The sequence below is a fragment of the Strigops habroptila genome, chromosome 6, assembly GCF_004027225.2.
Source record: "Strigops habroptila isolate Jane chromosome 6, bStrHab1.2.pri, whole genome shotgun sequence".
NCBI lineage: Eukaryota > Metazoa > Chordata > Aves > Psittaciformes > Psittacidae > Strigops > Strigops habroptila.
In genome coordinates this window covers 11,924,775-11,941,175 of record NC_044282.2, presented here as the reverse complement: position 1 = coordinate 11,941,175, position 16,401 = coordinate 11,924,775, and the positions used below count along the sequence as shown (strand labels likewise).

The window sequence follows — 16,401 nt, the reverse complement described above, 5'->3', positions numbered from 1 at the left end:
GTATCAGTTTTCTGCCTGTGAGGGTGGGTGGGTCACTGCTGGCAGCAAAGAGGTTTTTTTAAAAAGCTACATAAAAGAAAGCTTTGACTGTTCAGAACTATTTTAATGCATTCAGTGTTCTTTACAAATTGGAAGCGATGAGTATGCCAAGTTACAAGTGTGGATTTCTAAGAATTAATACAAAATGATGTTGTTAACACTGGACTGCAGGAAGGTCTAAGAGCGGGTGCCTTTGGGGAATTTTACTATAATAACGAAAACCAAACCCAACCAAGAAAACCAAACAGACTTTTTTGTTTTAAACATAGCCTTCTTATGAGTAGATTGCTGATTTCTAGAGAAAGGTGGCAAATTGAAGAATGAATGTGAAAGTGTTCTAGTGGGAAAAGGCCATCTAGGCTCAATGAAGATTTTTGTTTACTTTTCCAGCATTAGTTAAATCATTTTCTATGACGAGCATTATTTCAGCAATCAAGGAACTGAATATCCTTTGTTGCAGTTGAGTAAACTCTGAAAGCCAATCCCTTGGACAGCTGAACATGTCCAATAAATATGTAATCACACAATCTGATTGAGTTCTAAAGCTAGTAAGCAAACAGCTCAAGGTCTTAAGAAGTACTGCTATTCACTACAGGCTTATTTTTTTATGTGATATGGGCTGTGCTGCTAATCAGATGTGATATGTTTCTGTCTTTCAGATTTACCGCTGGATTATAGATTTACACGATTTTGCTCAAATAGGTCAGCAACTGCCGGGTACTACCCAAGCCCTCCAAGAGTGATGCTGCCAAATGAGGAGTCAGTGACTATGAAATAGGTCATTGGCTTTTTCCTTAAATAACCCTGTGGCCCTTACTTAGACTGCTATCAAATGCTAATTGGTGAAAATGCTGTGTGATGCTTCATAAAATAGAATGATAGATTAAAGCAAACTCCTGTGTAGACTTTTGTTTCACTTGTTTCTCTAGTCCAGCCGGAACAGGTGAGCATGCATCCTTCTCTAAATCTTCCAACCACCGCTACCTTTTGCAAAGTGCTGTTGGCTTTTTCTATGCACTGCCCAAAGCTTTCAAGAGAAATGTAATAATAGTAACTCATCCCAAGTTACATTCTACAACTTCAAGGACATTTTTGGTACCATCCCTTTGTAAGGTGATACTATTACTACTATAAGCCCCAGAAAAGACTTGAACCAGACCCTCAACCATATTTCATTGTGTTACCTTTGACAGCCCAAGTTATCACCACAGATCAGTGTTTTGCAGGTTCTGAGGAATTTATTCTCCAACTGTAACTATTCTTGGAGATGCAGAAAGATTGAGGCCCACATAGAAAGATACATCATACCCAAAAAGAGACTTGAATGGGATTTAGGCAACTAAATGCAGACTGAGAGTCCTAAAAGCCTTTGTCATATGCGTCGTATTCCTCAAAGTGCATAACCACTATTCAACAGTAAGGTTCCCTTCATTCCTTTTCCTCCTTTAGTCTTCAATACCTCGAGTCAGAGCTCTTCTGGAGAAGGAGGGAAACCTCAGCTTGAGTGGATTCAAACCCTCATTCTCCACCTCCCTGGGAAACCCTTTCAAGAGTAGAAAGGATATAGCACCCAGCTCTATAGAGCCATCTTTGCTAAGTACAGCCTCAGCCCAGAAGAGAAGCAAGACTGAAGGCATAAGCTGAATATGTGCTTTCTTACCAGCTAATTTAAGCGAACAGGAATCCTGTTCTCTGCGGATTCAGTTCCAAAGACCTGTTCTCCAGCACTTTGGACAGGGAGCCTTTGGTAACTAACAAAGGGTAGCAGATGCAAAATCATGTCAAAGATACTTGTTTAGTCAGCAGTTTTGGCACACTAGAATAGAAGAATTTCAGATAAATTTCCCTCAAAGTTTACAGAACAATAAACAGAAAATGTATTTTCTTGTTTTCAAGAGAATTTTCTTTCTGAGACCTAGAAAATTACTAGAATGGATTTAACTTGTGTTAGCACTTATGTCATCACAGCTTACTCTATATTTTTGCAGGTTCACCAGTTAAAATATTTTATGTGAGAATCAGACACAGACATCATTCCATCTCATTTCAGAGATATCAGCTTTTGTTACCGTATTTTTTTTCCTACCTTTACATAGGATATTATACTTGTGGTCCAGTATACTTACAAGTAATGTGCAACATTTCCAATTTAACATTAAGCATCATTTTTTGAAAGAGAAACATAAAACAAATGAGGAAAAAATTTTAAAAAACCTTTCCTTAAAAGGAAATGGTGGACGAGGAAGGGAAATGGAAGTGCCATTCTCCTCCTCAAAAACTATAGGCTGAAAATGTTTGACTTAAGAAGGTAATAATAAGTAATACTTGAGTCTATTGTGAAATCTTTTTAATTAGCATTGATGTCTTGAGCAGCAAATCTGGCTCGTGACAAAGGTATGATTTGTATTAAGCAGAGAGATACCCAGATTAAAATCTCAGATCCCTGATTACAGCATCATTTGAAATTCTAACCTGAATCAAGTAATCCTCTGCAAATAATATTATGTAGCCTCATGCTTTTGTTGTTTTGAATTTGGAACTGATTTTTGTAGGCTGGGGATTTTTTTCTTGGGTTTTGGGGTTTTTTTTTTAAAGAAAATTAATTAAAATTGAATTAATGAAAATAAGAGTGAAAATCGTCTAAGTAAGTCCTTGGTTCTTGGCTTCTTCATGGAGAAGCAGTATTTTCTTTAATGGAAGGGTGGCAGATTCTAAGGACAACCTGAACACAAAGCTCACCACCAGAAATACATATTCAGACTTGCTCAACTGGGAGGTGACAGTACCCATTTCTGACAAAGGCCATTTGCATTTACTGTGGGTAGGACCACACAGTAGCAGAGAAAGAGGTGGATAACAGAAGGCTACTACAAGCATGGCTTCATGTGCCACCACAGCCTGTGGCTGCAGAAAGACTGAGGAAGAGTAATTGAAGCATTTGCCTGAAAAACAGAGTTCCTGTGAAATCAGGACTGAACGACTCTTACTAAAGATTCTTCTTATTCAAGAATCTCTGAAAATTATACAGGTCTTTCTTACTACAAAGCAGAGGTTGGCAGTGGATGAACTTTCGGAGGGCAATCAGTGCTGTGGCAATGGGAGAGCTGTTGGAAATAGAGGTGGTGTGGAGACCAGGGAGAAGAAACGCACATGGCAGAAAACTGGAAGAGAGCTAGAGAGCTTGCCATATTTAACATAACACTGTAAAGACACCATCGTTCCTTCTTCCTGTGTTTTTTTTTAACCCCTGGAAATCTCTGAAATTTCTTGGATTCTGTTGTGAGAGGCCATTGACAGAAAGATTGCTGAAGTGCCTGCAAAACTATCTTGAGTATCAGCAGGAAGACATAAAGTTGTAAAGATTCATTAAAATCACTGTGTCTGGTTACATAGCCCTGAAAACCACAGTTTTTCTTAAAACCAGAGATGAATATTAAGTCGCTTTTGGCATCTGTTTTGGTATGAAGCACATATGTCTGACTTTTAAAATAAAGAGAAATTTTTTCTGGAAAATATACATATATATATATGTTCTCTGAATTTGCTTTATAGCTGAGCAGCAGAAAGAAAAAAGGGAGACAAGGTTATCACAAAGAGTGCAAGGAAAGGTTCATGCTATAGCCCTGAACAAAGCAAAACTTGACCCACCCAGAATAAAAGATACCTAAATCAACTAAAAACTAGTATAAATTAATGCCTTTAATAAATGAATACCTTTAATACCTATAGGGAAGACAGCTTTAATGCAAAGCAGAGCTCACTGCAAGTGTTTCCTGGATAGAGCTTGTTCCTGGAAACTAAAGGCTTCTTAATCCCCAGTGAGTAAAAGATAAATAAACAATTGCAGATAGCTTATCTGTGGTAGATATGGAGCACTCCTGGACTCAGGCCTTTGAGGCTGGTGCTTTGCTGGGCTGCTGTGGCTCTCCAACTCATCTGAGTCCCAGATGTGTGATAGTGCAGCAGCGCCGGAGTGATTCCTAAGGGAATTTCCAGCAAAATCTGACTGATGATGCGTACCGGGAACCAGCATCCCCAAAACTGGTTTAAATCTGCGTAAGTAGCAAACAGCCATTGCTCAGCCTGGCATGACAGCTACTGAGGGAAAAAAACATCTACAAAACAGGGCTGCAGTTCACAAAACAGTGAATTCATACACAGATGTGTGACAGGCAGATCTTATGGAGTGCGGAAGGGCTCCAGCGCTCCAGGCAGGGTGGTTGGATCAGCCCTCCAGTGTCCTAGGGCTTAAGACACTGTGTAACCACTGATCTCGCCCATCCCCTGCCATGACCTATAGCACTCCAAATGTTACCTGCATTCAAATAAATAAGCTTTAGCCCTACCCATGCTTCCTAGTGTGATGTTTTATAGCAGCAGTTGGTTATAACAGTTGACAACAATATGACCGTTTCACTATGACAACTGAAAACCGTGCCCGCTACATCCTCCTAGGTCACATTCTGCCAGCAGCTGTATAGGCTGTAAGGTTTTTAACAACCTTTTTGGCCAATACTTTAGAAATTGAAGAAATGAAACATACCTCACTGGCAAATTGGAGATTACTTACCAGCTTCTGTCTAGTAAAATAGAATACAGAAAATCACCTACTGCACACAATACCCAACAGTGAATTTTCTTTGAGGGAAAATGAACTCTGGCCCAGCTCCAAGTCATAGCACACTCTGGATGGGATATGGCTACAACCAGCTTGCAAACCATGTAACCCTCAGTAAAGGCTGTCTTATCATGAGATTGCTCTAATTCGAAACTGTTCACTTGTGTTTTCCTGATAAACAGTCATTCTTCTATAGAAACCTCTTTTTTTTTCTCTTTACAGGAGCCCTAAGCCAACCTGAGAGAGGAGTGGGGTATGGCAAACACCTATTGCCCTAGCAAAATGAATGGTTTCCAACCTGAACCTGTAGTGCTTCTTTCCTATAGATGTATAGCTGTATTTTCTAGCTATGTAGACCAATATACAATTTGTAATCATGTTTCTTACCATCCATAGAGACATGATTTTACATTACTCAGAGTGGCCATGTTTGAAGTGTTTGCCCATGATTTGTCCAATCACATACCAAACAAATATTGTAGCTTCACCTTTAAGTCTTTCCTTCTGGGGCCAGATATGCATTGGATCATGCCAAGTCAAATGACAGCAGAATATATAAATTAGCAGAGAGATGCCACCATTGAGAAGGCAGCGTCTGAATTTCCATGTCAACCTTCTTCTGCTAACACAGGAAACAAAAATGCACTGATAAAACACACTTTTATATACAACCTTGATGTTTTACAGTACAGTTTCTCAGAAAGTTGGGTTTAGAAGTCACTTCTGTGCAAAGAGCTAAAAGTCTCACACATCAGAGTGGGGATCTGACAGGAAGATGTTGCTTCTGACTCCCGTGGCAAGCGGGCACGGCATGGGACAGCCTGTCGCTCCTCAGCATCATGGAAGGAGCAAGGCAAGTTTTCTGCTACATTTACGCAACTGAGTTTTAAAACACAAAAAGCCTCTTTCTGTATACATGCTTGGAGGCAGATGATAGTATTTCAGCTGAATGATAGCATCAGATTTAGGAGGGAAAGCATGCATCTAAGCTACGGGAACCTTATCTCTGCAAAGCACCAGCTATAATGGTATAACAGCTGTAATGGTGTAGCCACAGACATCTATTGCTAACAACTGCCCATGAACCACCCCTTCCAGCAGGCATGTAGCTGATCCAGAGTCCTCCAAGGGAAAGGCTCAATCCCACTATAAATCCAGTTGCCTGTAATTTTGTTTCCTGCAATTCTGAGTAAGTGGAACATCAAACCCCCTTGGTGAGTCACAGAAGAGAAAAAAAAAAAAGTAAAAAAATAGAGATTTTCTTCCAAATGTTTTCAGTGCAAGAAACAAATCCTGCTTTTCCGTAAGCATTATAAATAGAAATGCTTAACTTGAAAACAGAGCCTGGATCAGGGCCAAAATGAGATGGAATCCAGGAAGTTAAACAGGCTCGGAGATTTCCAGCTCAAAAAGCTTGCCCGCATCTTTAAATGGCAAACTGGGGATTCCTATCTCCAAGTCAGTAGACTACTTACTGTGGCCAGCATAACGGATCATTTTCTTGAATATAGGACAAAGGTGTAAAGGAAATCTTTTCAGGATGAGGTGAGTACCCACAGCAGTCCTCTGGCAAGCATGGCAAGACCACAGAGGTTTTGCAGCTGACCAGATGTCACAGTTCACAGAAGGGCAAACATCTGAAGCGCCGCATCTGAACTTCTGCCTGGCTGCAGCTAAACTGATTTAATCAGAACTGTGCTAAATATCCCCTGCGCTTCCCACTCCTGCTGCCAGAGCACATACGTAGTTCTCTCACACATGGCCATAATGACTTCTAAATACTTGCAGGGGGGTGAGAAACCATTGCAGCCACTTCAAAACCATGTTATGGCTTCCAGCCGCCATAAAAAAAATTCTAATTTTACGAATTAGAGGGTGCGGGACACAAAATGGCAGCAGCACAAATGGAATAGGAGTCTGCACAGCACCCACCATTGTCACCCGAGAAATGGAAAGATAAGTGCTAAAGAGGGAGCAGGCCAGTTAGGCAACCTGACTAGGTGATAAACCTAAACCCAGTTTATGTCTACAGTAATGTAAAAGCAATAAAACTGGTTCTGCTGTTGAAAGGCACAGACCAGATGATACACATCATTTTTTATTGGGTCCAGGTATTTTTGGCATTTCACAGGAAGTACCTATGTACCTACTTTATGGCTGCTGTCTTCCTGACTAGTCTGAGGTCCATGAATCTGTCTCCATTCACCAGTCTTTTACCTTGTTACTGATGCTGCTGCTTCCCATTCCCTAAGAAATCTGCAGGAATTTTCTCTCATCTGACTTTCTGTCTGCTGGCCTTGGGCTAAATCAGGCTGAACACATGGTGAGAGCAAGACAGAGGGGAAGAAAGGAAATGTAAAGCAGAGAAAGACATTCCATTTACATACAAAGAACAGCTGTTTAGAAAACACATCTAGTGCTTTCCCCTTCCAGCTACCCTACTGATACTTTGGCTACCACAAAGTAGAAAAGTAACACTGCATCTGTGGGAAATAGAAAAGCATTTCCAGTCTGTAGATGTAGCAGCAGACAAAGCAGGGAAGAAGCACTAACACATCCTTCCAGTCCTATAAATGCACCTGGCACCTGATAGACCTGTAGGAAAAAATCGGCTAGATTTTCCTGTGAGAGAAATTGTTTTGTGCCACACTAAATGTCCCAGCCAGAAAGGTATCCTGATGAGCTTAGTCAAGATTTCCAGATTTCCAACTCTTCCAGATGCTCAGGGCTGATTTCAGGCCACTCCTTTTCATTACCTAGATTTGGAGCTGTGACTATTCCTGCTCATTGTCTGCACAGTGAGCCAGAGCCCCAAATTCCCAAGTAGTAAATGGTATGAACCATGCAACACTCTCATAAACCTGAAGGATGTAGTAGGACCAAGAACAAAGTTAGGACACTGTCTGGTCCACACCCTGGTTGGAAAAAATATAGCCAACGTTTCCTCGTACGTGGCTGTAATTGGGATAAGTTTTGAAAATCAGAGCTACCTTCAAGTGGCACTAACAAAGTCCAGGGGGAAGAGTTGGGCAGAGCAGCCCAGATCAAGGAGGGCAGGGTGATCATTACACAAGTATCCAGCTTTGCAATTCTGCAGTTCAGCTACAATAAGAGACAGGCCTAACGCTCTTGTCCTACAGATTTCAGCTCGGAGCACTAAGATCAGAAATCATCACAGCTGGACACAAAAGACAAAGGGAACACAAGGGCTACAGTCATAAGAAAATCAATTGTTTTGGAGAATTAGTGAAAGAATCTGGAGAATTTTGTATTTTTCTCTCTTCATTTGAAGAGTTTTGTCACTTAATGACAAAAGTAGAAGTGCCTCTTACATGGAAATTAGAGACCAAATAGATCACACAGAGAATAGGACTTCAGTAATAAGGAGGTATTTGAAAACAAAACAAAACAACACAACAAAATAAAACCCAAACAAACAAACAAAAAACCACAAAGGCAAAATAAAAGATAAAAAATGCTGTTGCATAGCCTGTTCAGGAAGAAAGAAAAGAATGACCAAGGCTACGTATGTGGAACAGGCTGAATGACAAACAGCTTCCGTCTTTAGGCTAACATCTTCAGTCAAAAAGAAAGAAAAAGGAAACATCCCACCCATTTTCACAACTTAGAACCAAAGGCTTTAAAATGTGTGAAGCATCAGCAGACACTTCGTGTCTCCTCCAGAAAGGATGAGCCCTGCTGCCTTCCTTTCTCACTGCCTAAGCACAGCAACAAGGGCTTGATCCCTCCTCATGTCCTCATGACCCAGCTCGGCACTGCAGCAGGAAAATAAAGTGCATTTCCTTCCCTGCAAGACAGATAACCACAGGGCCTTCTTGGAAGTTTTCACTTCTCAGCCATCATTTACTATAAGGGGAAGAAAAGGATAGATGTTATCAAGACCTTGCAACCAGGAGTTGGCTGCTCACCATGCCTCTGATGCAGCGGGCAGTTTCAAGATGTGCACTGTATACATGGGTGTCTAAGACAGGGACTTCTATGTGTTTGACCTAAATAAACTGCCATTGTTGGAAAAGGGCAATGTTTCCCACACACATCTGGCTCAGCCACACAGACACCAGACATTTCATGTTCCTGGTAATGCTGCTTGCCAGAAAGGCCAAGGAAAATTAAAGAGCATGTGACATATGAGTAGAACAGTGTCTGAACTGAGCAGTTTTCAAGCAATTTCCATGGAACGCAGTCTGCACAACTGGCCAAGTCAATGGTCTTTAGCTCCAAAAGGTAAATTTAGCTCCTCTCCTAAATAAATTCTGGAGCAATGCCACTTGAAAGGTCAGTTTGCTGTATATGTCAGTTTTGCATGATGTAATTTAAGGAAATGACAGCTACAAAAATTATTAATCTCAGGGACCTTTCCAATAAAAAAGAAGATGGGAACAAATAAACTAGAGTTCTGATACTTGGGAGCAGAGAGGGAGTGAGAGACCTCAGGGACAAAAGCACCAAGGGACTGGAAACTGTAAGATGGTATGTTACTGAGTCAGTCATTTAAACCAACTTTATGGCTGGTGGCAAGAATAGGTATGTGACATGAGTCGTCATACCCTAAAGAAGATGTCTAAAACAGGTCAGATGAATTCTGCCCTAAAATTATTTGGTTTTCTCTGCAGTTATAAAGAAAGCCTAACGTGCCTAGACCAGAGGTATTTGCTGGTCAAGTATAGAACAAAAGTGCATGACACAATCAGAGGTTAGATGGATCCCATCCAGAATTTCTGCTCCAGATTGACATTGTTTTATTGTTTAATTGTTCTCTTACTGTCATCAGCAACAAATTCACTGGCACGCAGCAACGCATGCAGCAGACCATTGAGAGAAGCTTAACCTTAGCAAGGAAGGTTATACCCATGTCTAAAGAGGTAAAGGGCAGAGGAAGATCAAAGAGAAGCCATAATCTTGCCTGTGCAAGTAGCATTTTGAACATAATCATAAAAAACAGGACTGGAAAGGACCTTGACAGGTCACCTGGTCCACCCCTTGCTCTAAGGCAAGATATATCAGACTTTCTAGACCTGAACTGTTCTTGTCAAATATATATCCAACTTGTACTTAAAAAGCCTCCAGGGACGGAGAGGCCATTCACTCCTGCTTCATTTACCCTTACAGATACTTCTTTTTTCCTATTTAGCTTAAATTTTTCTTACTGCAACTTACATGCTGTTCTCAGAGGATGGGGATAAGAGATTATCATCTTCTTTTCAGCATCTTTTACATAGCCGAAAGCTGTTATCTGTTGTGGTTTAAGCCCAGCTGGTAACTCAGCATCTCACGCTTGCTCACCCCTCCCCTTCCATCCCTCCCTGGGTGGGATGGGGAGGAAAACTGAAAGAATGTAAACCCCACAGGTGGAGATAAGAACAGTTTAATAACTAAAGTTATTGGATATAAATAACTACTACTACTAATAATAATGATAAGGGAAATAACAAGGGGAGAGAATATAAAACTAAAAAGGGAAAGTTAAAAAACCAATAAGCACAAGTGATGCACAGTACAACTGCTCACCACCCGCCGACCGATACCCAGCCCGACCCGAGCAGCGACCTGGGTCTTCCGGGTAACTCCCCCTCGTGTATATACTGGGCATGTTGTGCTGTGGTGTGGAATACCCCTTTGGCTAGTTTGTGTCAGGTGTCCTGTCTCTGCTTCCTCCTAGCTTCTTGTGCCCGTCCTCACTGGCAGAGCATGAGACTGAAAAGTCCTTGATGAGGATAAGTGCTACTGAGCAACAACTAAAACATTGGTGTGTTATCAGCACTGCACCAGCTAGTGGGAAAGAGAAAAAAAATAACTGTTGCAACTGAAACCAGGACATATCATCTCTTCCTCCAACCTTCTCACCCTTAGGCTAATTTTCTCCGTCTTTCCATATTCATGACGATTGTTAAAGCTGGGGTCATTTTCATTTCAAAATTATTAGTGGCAAGGCTGAAATTAATCTAGAATGGACAGATCACGGAATCGTAGAACGGTTTGGGTTGTAAAGGACTCTAAGATCATCTAGTTCCAACCTCCCTGCCATGGGCAGGGACGCCTCACCCTAGAGCATGTCGCTCAAAGCTCTGTCCAACCTGGCCTTGAACACTGCCAGGGATGGAGCATTTACAACTTTGGGCAGCCTGTGCCAGTGCCTCACCACCCAGTAAAGAACTTCTTCCTTATTTCTAACCTGAACTTCCCCTCTTTCAGTTTAGACCCATTACCCCTTGTCCTATCGCTACAGTCCCTGATGAAGAGTCCCTCTTCAGCAAACTTGTAGGCCCCCTCCAGATACTGGAAGGCTGCTACGAGGTCTCCACGCAGCCGATCTTGCCTCTCAGATATCTCTGAATCATCTGATATCTTTTAATTTATTTGTTTAGCCTGACAAGCACCCTGTGAGTTATTGGGAATTAAAATGAGCCCCATTTCACACAAGAGGACATAAGGCAGAGAGGATTTGTGGCTCTCCACTCTGTGTATGTATCTCCACCACATGTTAAGCACTCGGAAGTGCATGAAGCAAGGTCCAAGCACATCCAAGCTTATCCTCTATGAGGCAGAACCTCAAATGAACAGGTAGCCACAGTGTCCTTTGCACAGCTATTCAGTCCTGACAAGGCAGCATAGCGCAGTTTCTCTGCAATACATGTAGATACAACCACAGACTATGGTCAGGATTTCAAAAGCCATTCAGGTATTATGCTGTTCTGTAGAATTGTAAGGGTTAATTCCATTTAGCTCAAAGTCAGCTACTTAATATATTTAAATACCTAACGATGCAGACGTGTGACTAGGACTTAGACACCTTCCTCTTCATCACTTAAGGAATCCTGATGATTTTAGAAATTTCAGTAGAATCATCCTGTTAGTCACATCTGGTCTGATGGGGGAAGTCTGTAGTACTCCCCGTGCTCATTCGTGTCACTACATTAGTATTTTACAATTCTACTATCAATACAGTATAGCATAGCACCATTCAAATAGGTGCTTAGAAACATACCTTCTAATGATCAATCTAGTGTTTGCATGACTGAAACTGAAGCACTTAGAGCTTTTAGACATGTCATTACTGGTAAAAAAGCAAGGCTTCATTCCAGGCTCTGGCATTGCTTTCAGAGTTTGAAGCAACAGCTTGTGGGTCCCTGCTCATTAGGGTGAGACTGTCAATAGGTATCACTGGGAAATACCACAGGAGTGAAGGGGTGAAAGGAAATGTATAGTTTCTAGTTTCATCTAGTTTCCACAGGTTTATTAATCTTGATAGAGCAGCAGGAAATCACAGTGTAAACCACAAAAAGCCTGTTTAAAACCATTCTCAGGAAACACAGCTTTTACATTTTAAAGCCAGGGAACTGATGGATCCAGTAACATCAGTAGGCACATTACTAAAATGAAGAGTAAGCTTTGTGAAATGTAAACTTCAGGTAGTTTGACACCATCCTGCCGTATCACATGTAAATATTTTTATTTTCACTTCAATAGAGTAGTCTGAAGCTGATAAAACATGCTCAACTTTCGGAACCCAACAAATATTTGGAATTCTTCATGCCCTTTTTTTTTTTCCTTTCTGTCAGAATGAGAAAGCAGAGAGAACTGTTTAAAAAGATAATTTCTTTTATCATATTTTATATTCTTTTCTTAAGTATCTTGACTGAGTGACTGCAAAAAAGTGTCAGGATGATTGGCTTGAATGATCATGGTGTTTCAGGTTTTTGTTTTACATGGGAAACATCTATGCAAGTAGTCACACTGTACTTAAAAGAGCAGATTGACAAATTGGCTTTTTGTTTCTTTGCTGGCTTGAGGGAACTTTTGGATGGGAGGTCCTACTACTTCCCTGCAGTATGGGGACAGAACTAGAGATGGATATTGCATAGGAATGAGTCACTCTGGATACTTTAACCTCCCTAGCCCCCCTTGCCCGAGCCGCGGTACCGCTGCCAGGAGTTCTAGAAAATCAAATTGCCGACACTCCGGTATTAGGGCCAACACATTCCCCGCAGAGAAACGAGTCCTATGGCTAAAAGAGAGAAACAGGGTATTTCCGTGAAGTAGGAGCGGGGAGGAGCGGGCACGGAAGGAAAAGCCGTGCGTACGCCACCGATAAATAAGCAAACGAGCACACACAGCACTGAACGAGCGCCCCGAGCCGAGCCGAGCCGAGCCGGGCCGGGCGGCTGCGCAGCCCGTGCGGGCTCCCTCGCCGCTCCGCGCCCAGCCGTGCGGTCCTTTCAGCAAGGGAGCGGGGCTGCGGCGCTGCCCCTCACCGCCGCCGCCATGGCGTGAGGGGCCGGGGGAGAAGGAGGAGGAGGAGGACCGGGGAGAGGTAAGGAAGGAGGGCGGAGGGCGGGGAGGCGGGAGGTGGAGCGGGAGGGGGGAGTCACTTTCTTCCTGAGTTGAAAAACGCTCCCCCCCCCCCCCCCGCTCCGTCCCCCGGGGCTGCGAAGGAGAAACGTTCTGGCTGCCGAGAGGCTGGTCCGCGCCCCGCCAGGGGCCGCCGGCGGTGAGTGCCCGTACGGTGCGGGGCAGCGCTTGGCCCCCTTCCCGTCCCGACCCGACCCGACGCTCCTCTCCACCGGGCCCCGGGGCGGGCCCCGGCAGCGCCAGTCCTCCCGCGCGGGGCTGGGGGCACCGGTTACCGACGGATTTGGGAAGGGGGAGGTCTGAGCCAGCGTTTCCTCGCCCGATGCATCCCCATCCGCGGGGGGCGGCCGGCGGCGGCGTTAGCAGACAACGGGTGTCGGGGCCCGGGTCGACCCGCTGCGGGAGCGGGGCGGAGAGGGTGCGGGGTAGTGGCCGGGGGTGTCCCGGAGAGAGTAGTCTCCAGGCACAGGCTTTTCCGGGCTGTCCCCGGCGGGGCGGTGTGTGGGTACGGGGCTGCTGTCCGGGCACTGCTGGTCGGACACTCGCAGCGTTGCGGAGGTGCTGGGCAGCTCGCAGGGTGGGTCCCGTGTCCGACGGGGTGCGTGCGGGAGACGTGGCCTTTTCTGCTCAGAATTTTACCTCTGGGCGCCGTGGGTAACAGCATTTTGCTCTTCCGTAGCACCGTTCCCGCAAGAGCCTCCGAGCCTTTTGCTACTGAGTTAAGCCTCCCAAACATGCGTGTGTGAAAGGTAAGCGGTAGCATCCTTGCCTTGCGCATAGGGGAGCAGACAGACAGGAAAAGAGCGCTTTGCCCGATACAACTTCCTGCTACTTTTTCTGCTGTTGTTGGAAAAGTCCTGGGACCACAGTTATTAACTCCCGAAGCTCTGTCCCCCCAGCCCCAGGACGGCAAGCTGCAGTTCTTGTAGCTGGTATTGCATGAAAGCATTCCATGCATCTCATGCCAACTCCTAAAATTCGGTTTGGTATGAATGAAAGTAGCCATTCTCTCTGCTCTTCTGTCATTCCCTCTTGAAACAATATAAAGCTATGGAATTTCCCTGCATTTTCAAGCTGGAGTGGCTTCTTGTTTTGGACATAAGCAAGAAATAAGAAAGGAATACAATTGTGAATGAAATACAGGAAATATTGCTCAACTAGCTGGAGGTTTTTGGTCACCCTAAGAAGTTCAATGGCAATTTGAATAACACTAAAGTTTTAATATAGTCCAAACAAAGAAAATCTCAGCTAAATATTGCCACATTATGTTTATCATGCCAACAATTATAACTCATTGCAGTGTTTCAAAAAAAAGGAACAATTCAGCTGAAGGGCAGCACTGGACATCAATAATCCAGATGCTGTTTATTACTCTGAAAGACTCTTGCTGGGTAGCCTTGGGCAAGTCACTCCACCTCTCCATGGCTCTGTTTCCTTCCTCATAAAACAGATAAATATGCTTGCTTGCTTCATAGGGGTGTTGAGAAGTTTAATTAATTAATTAGTTTCCTAACTGCTTGGAGATCCTTGGATACATTTTTCTACAGAAGTGCTAAGTACTAGTTCAACTACGAGTTCTTTTACTGTGAGTCATTGCTTGTGTGTGTTTCTTCAGTGACCTAAATTAACCAAGTTTTTAGTGGAAGTCAACAAAGTAGCAGTTCTGGACTGGGATTTTCTTGACTCTCTGTAAACTTCACTAGAATGCAAAACCAAAATATATGAATCACAGCCTATTTTACTGGCACAGAACTACTGGTACTTTAAGCAAATGTCACTTTCTTTGCTTGCAAGTAAGAGCTTGCTTTTGTTTTGTTTGAAGCATTATAATACTTTGCATAATTCTGAATTGCCATGAAAAAGGAACAACTGAGTGCTGTTATATAATACAAGAGCAAGAGATGAGAATAGTTTATAAACATATCTGTATCCTCTCCCATGGAGACTGACCTCAGAAGCATTTGGTGCTGGTTTTCCGCTGCATATTCATATACAATCTCTTCTAAAACCTCTTCTTTGGCGGTAGAGAATATGGGTTGCAAAGGACGAAATACATGAACTGAACAAATTGATAGAAGTTGATAGATTTTGATTGCCTAAGGGAGCTCAGGTTTTATTACAGTGTATATTAGCAATTCTAACTAGATATTAAATAACTGCCTGCACCGCAATGGAGAAGAAAATTTATTTAATTACCTGGCTAAATGTTGGGTGTGATTTTCACAGTTTGCATACAATTATCAGTAAAAAGGAGCAGGTGAAAGCTAGTTTTAAAGTGACATCTCAGGTTTAAAGGTTCATGCCTTTAGAAAATCTGTGCTCATGAGGTCTGTGTACCATTTCTTTTCCTCAAGTACAATGACAGCAAGCACATAAGCTTTTCCAAAATCAAATTCAAGTAAAGTCTTGATAAAGATCGGTGATAGTAGAAAGTCATTCCCATTACCAGGAAGCTGTTGGGTTGAGAATTAACATAGTGAGTTTGTATGCTGATGGAGAAATGGTCACATCCATCAGTACCGAGCAGTCTGAGCAGTGAGAACTAGGATTCAATGAGGCTGTAAATGAATCTGTAAAACTGAAGTGTCCCTTTTCTCAGAAATGATTGCATTTACCTAAAAATCTGAGTCACATTCTTAGGCTTGTGTGTGGAAACTTGAACATCTGGCACCCACAACATACTCTAGCAATGAGCAGAAAGAAATTTAGTTACTACTGCTATTGTTCCTGGACATTTTGCAAGAAATAAAGCCTGTTTTGCCCTTTTATTTTTTTTTTTTTCCTGAAGGGATTAAAAAAATAGAGAAAAAACTTTCCATAACCATTGTTTCCTGGTTTAGATTTGGTAATCCAAGTGTCTGGTGAGTGAAAGAGAATGTGGCTTTTGCTTAGCAAGTGGTTTTTAATTGGTAAATATGATACCGCAGCAGCGAGTTTGTCCTGGCTGTTTACACCTTCTTTGCTGTCTCCATTCAGCAGAGGTAGATAAAGAGCTTAGTTACAGTAGTTTAGTTCGCTAAAGCTGTTAAATCATGGTGCTAGTTTGTGTTCAAGACTGAAGCCACATACTTATTATAAATAGAGTCAATATTTGGCAGAAATCACTTCCTTTGAGCTACTTTTCTATTTAGGTGGGTAAGTTTTGTACTGATGTCTGTTAGCCCAGCTAAGCCCAGCTGGGATATGGTGAGGTGTGACAGAGCTGCATTAGCAGAAACCCCAAACCCTTGTGCACTGCACTTTGGCCAGTCTCAGTTATCTACTCAGGAAGGGAGCAGAGCAGAGAAGGGGATTTAAGGCTGCTAGGGAAATGGAAATCCAGCTGATGTCACCTGGGACCTTTCTCATGAATGCTTTGACAGTAGAAGTTTAGC

The 16,401-nt window shown here is 42.8% G+C and overlaps 2 protein-coding genes across 8 annotated transcripts in view; both read left to right on the top strand.

The window, feature by feature from the left end:
* Positions 1 to 932, top strand: part of NT5DC1 (5'-nucleotidase domain containing 1) — a 126,784-nt gene extending 125,852 nt beyond the window's left edge. For both annotated transcript variants that reach the window (XM_030489746.1, XM_030489745.1), the window contains one exon: positions 699 to 932. In XM_030489746.1, coding sequence (XP_030345606.1) covers positions 699 to 782 — 84 coding nt within the window. In that variant the 3' untranslated portion in view covers positions 783 to 932. The remainder of the gene's footprint in view (positions 1 to 698) is intronic.
* Positions 933 to 12,887: 11,955 nt separating this feature from the next.
* Positions 12,888 to 16,401, top strand: part of DSE (dermatan sulfate epimerase) — a 34,115-nt gene continuing 30,601 nt past the window's right edge. For 2 of the 6 annotated variants that reach the window (XM_030489735.1, XM_030489743.1), the window contains exons 1-2: positions 13,085 to 13,166; positions 13,707 to 13,776. The gene's annotated coding sequence lies outside the window, so the exon portion shown is untranslated. Of the gene's footprint in view, positions 12,990 to 13,084; positions 13,167 to 13,636; positions 13,784 to 15,815; positions 15,889 to 16,401 lie in introns of those variants that run through there. The other 4 variants (XM_030489738.1, XM_030489737.1, XM_030489739.1 and 1 more) reach the window with 4 other exon arrangements.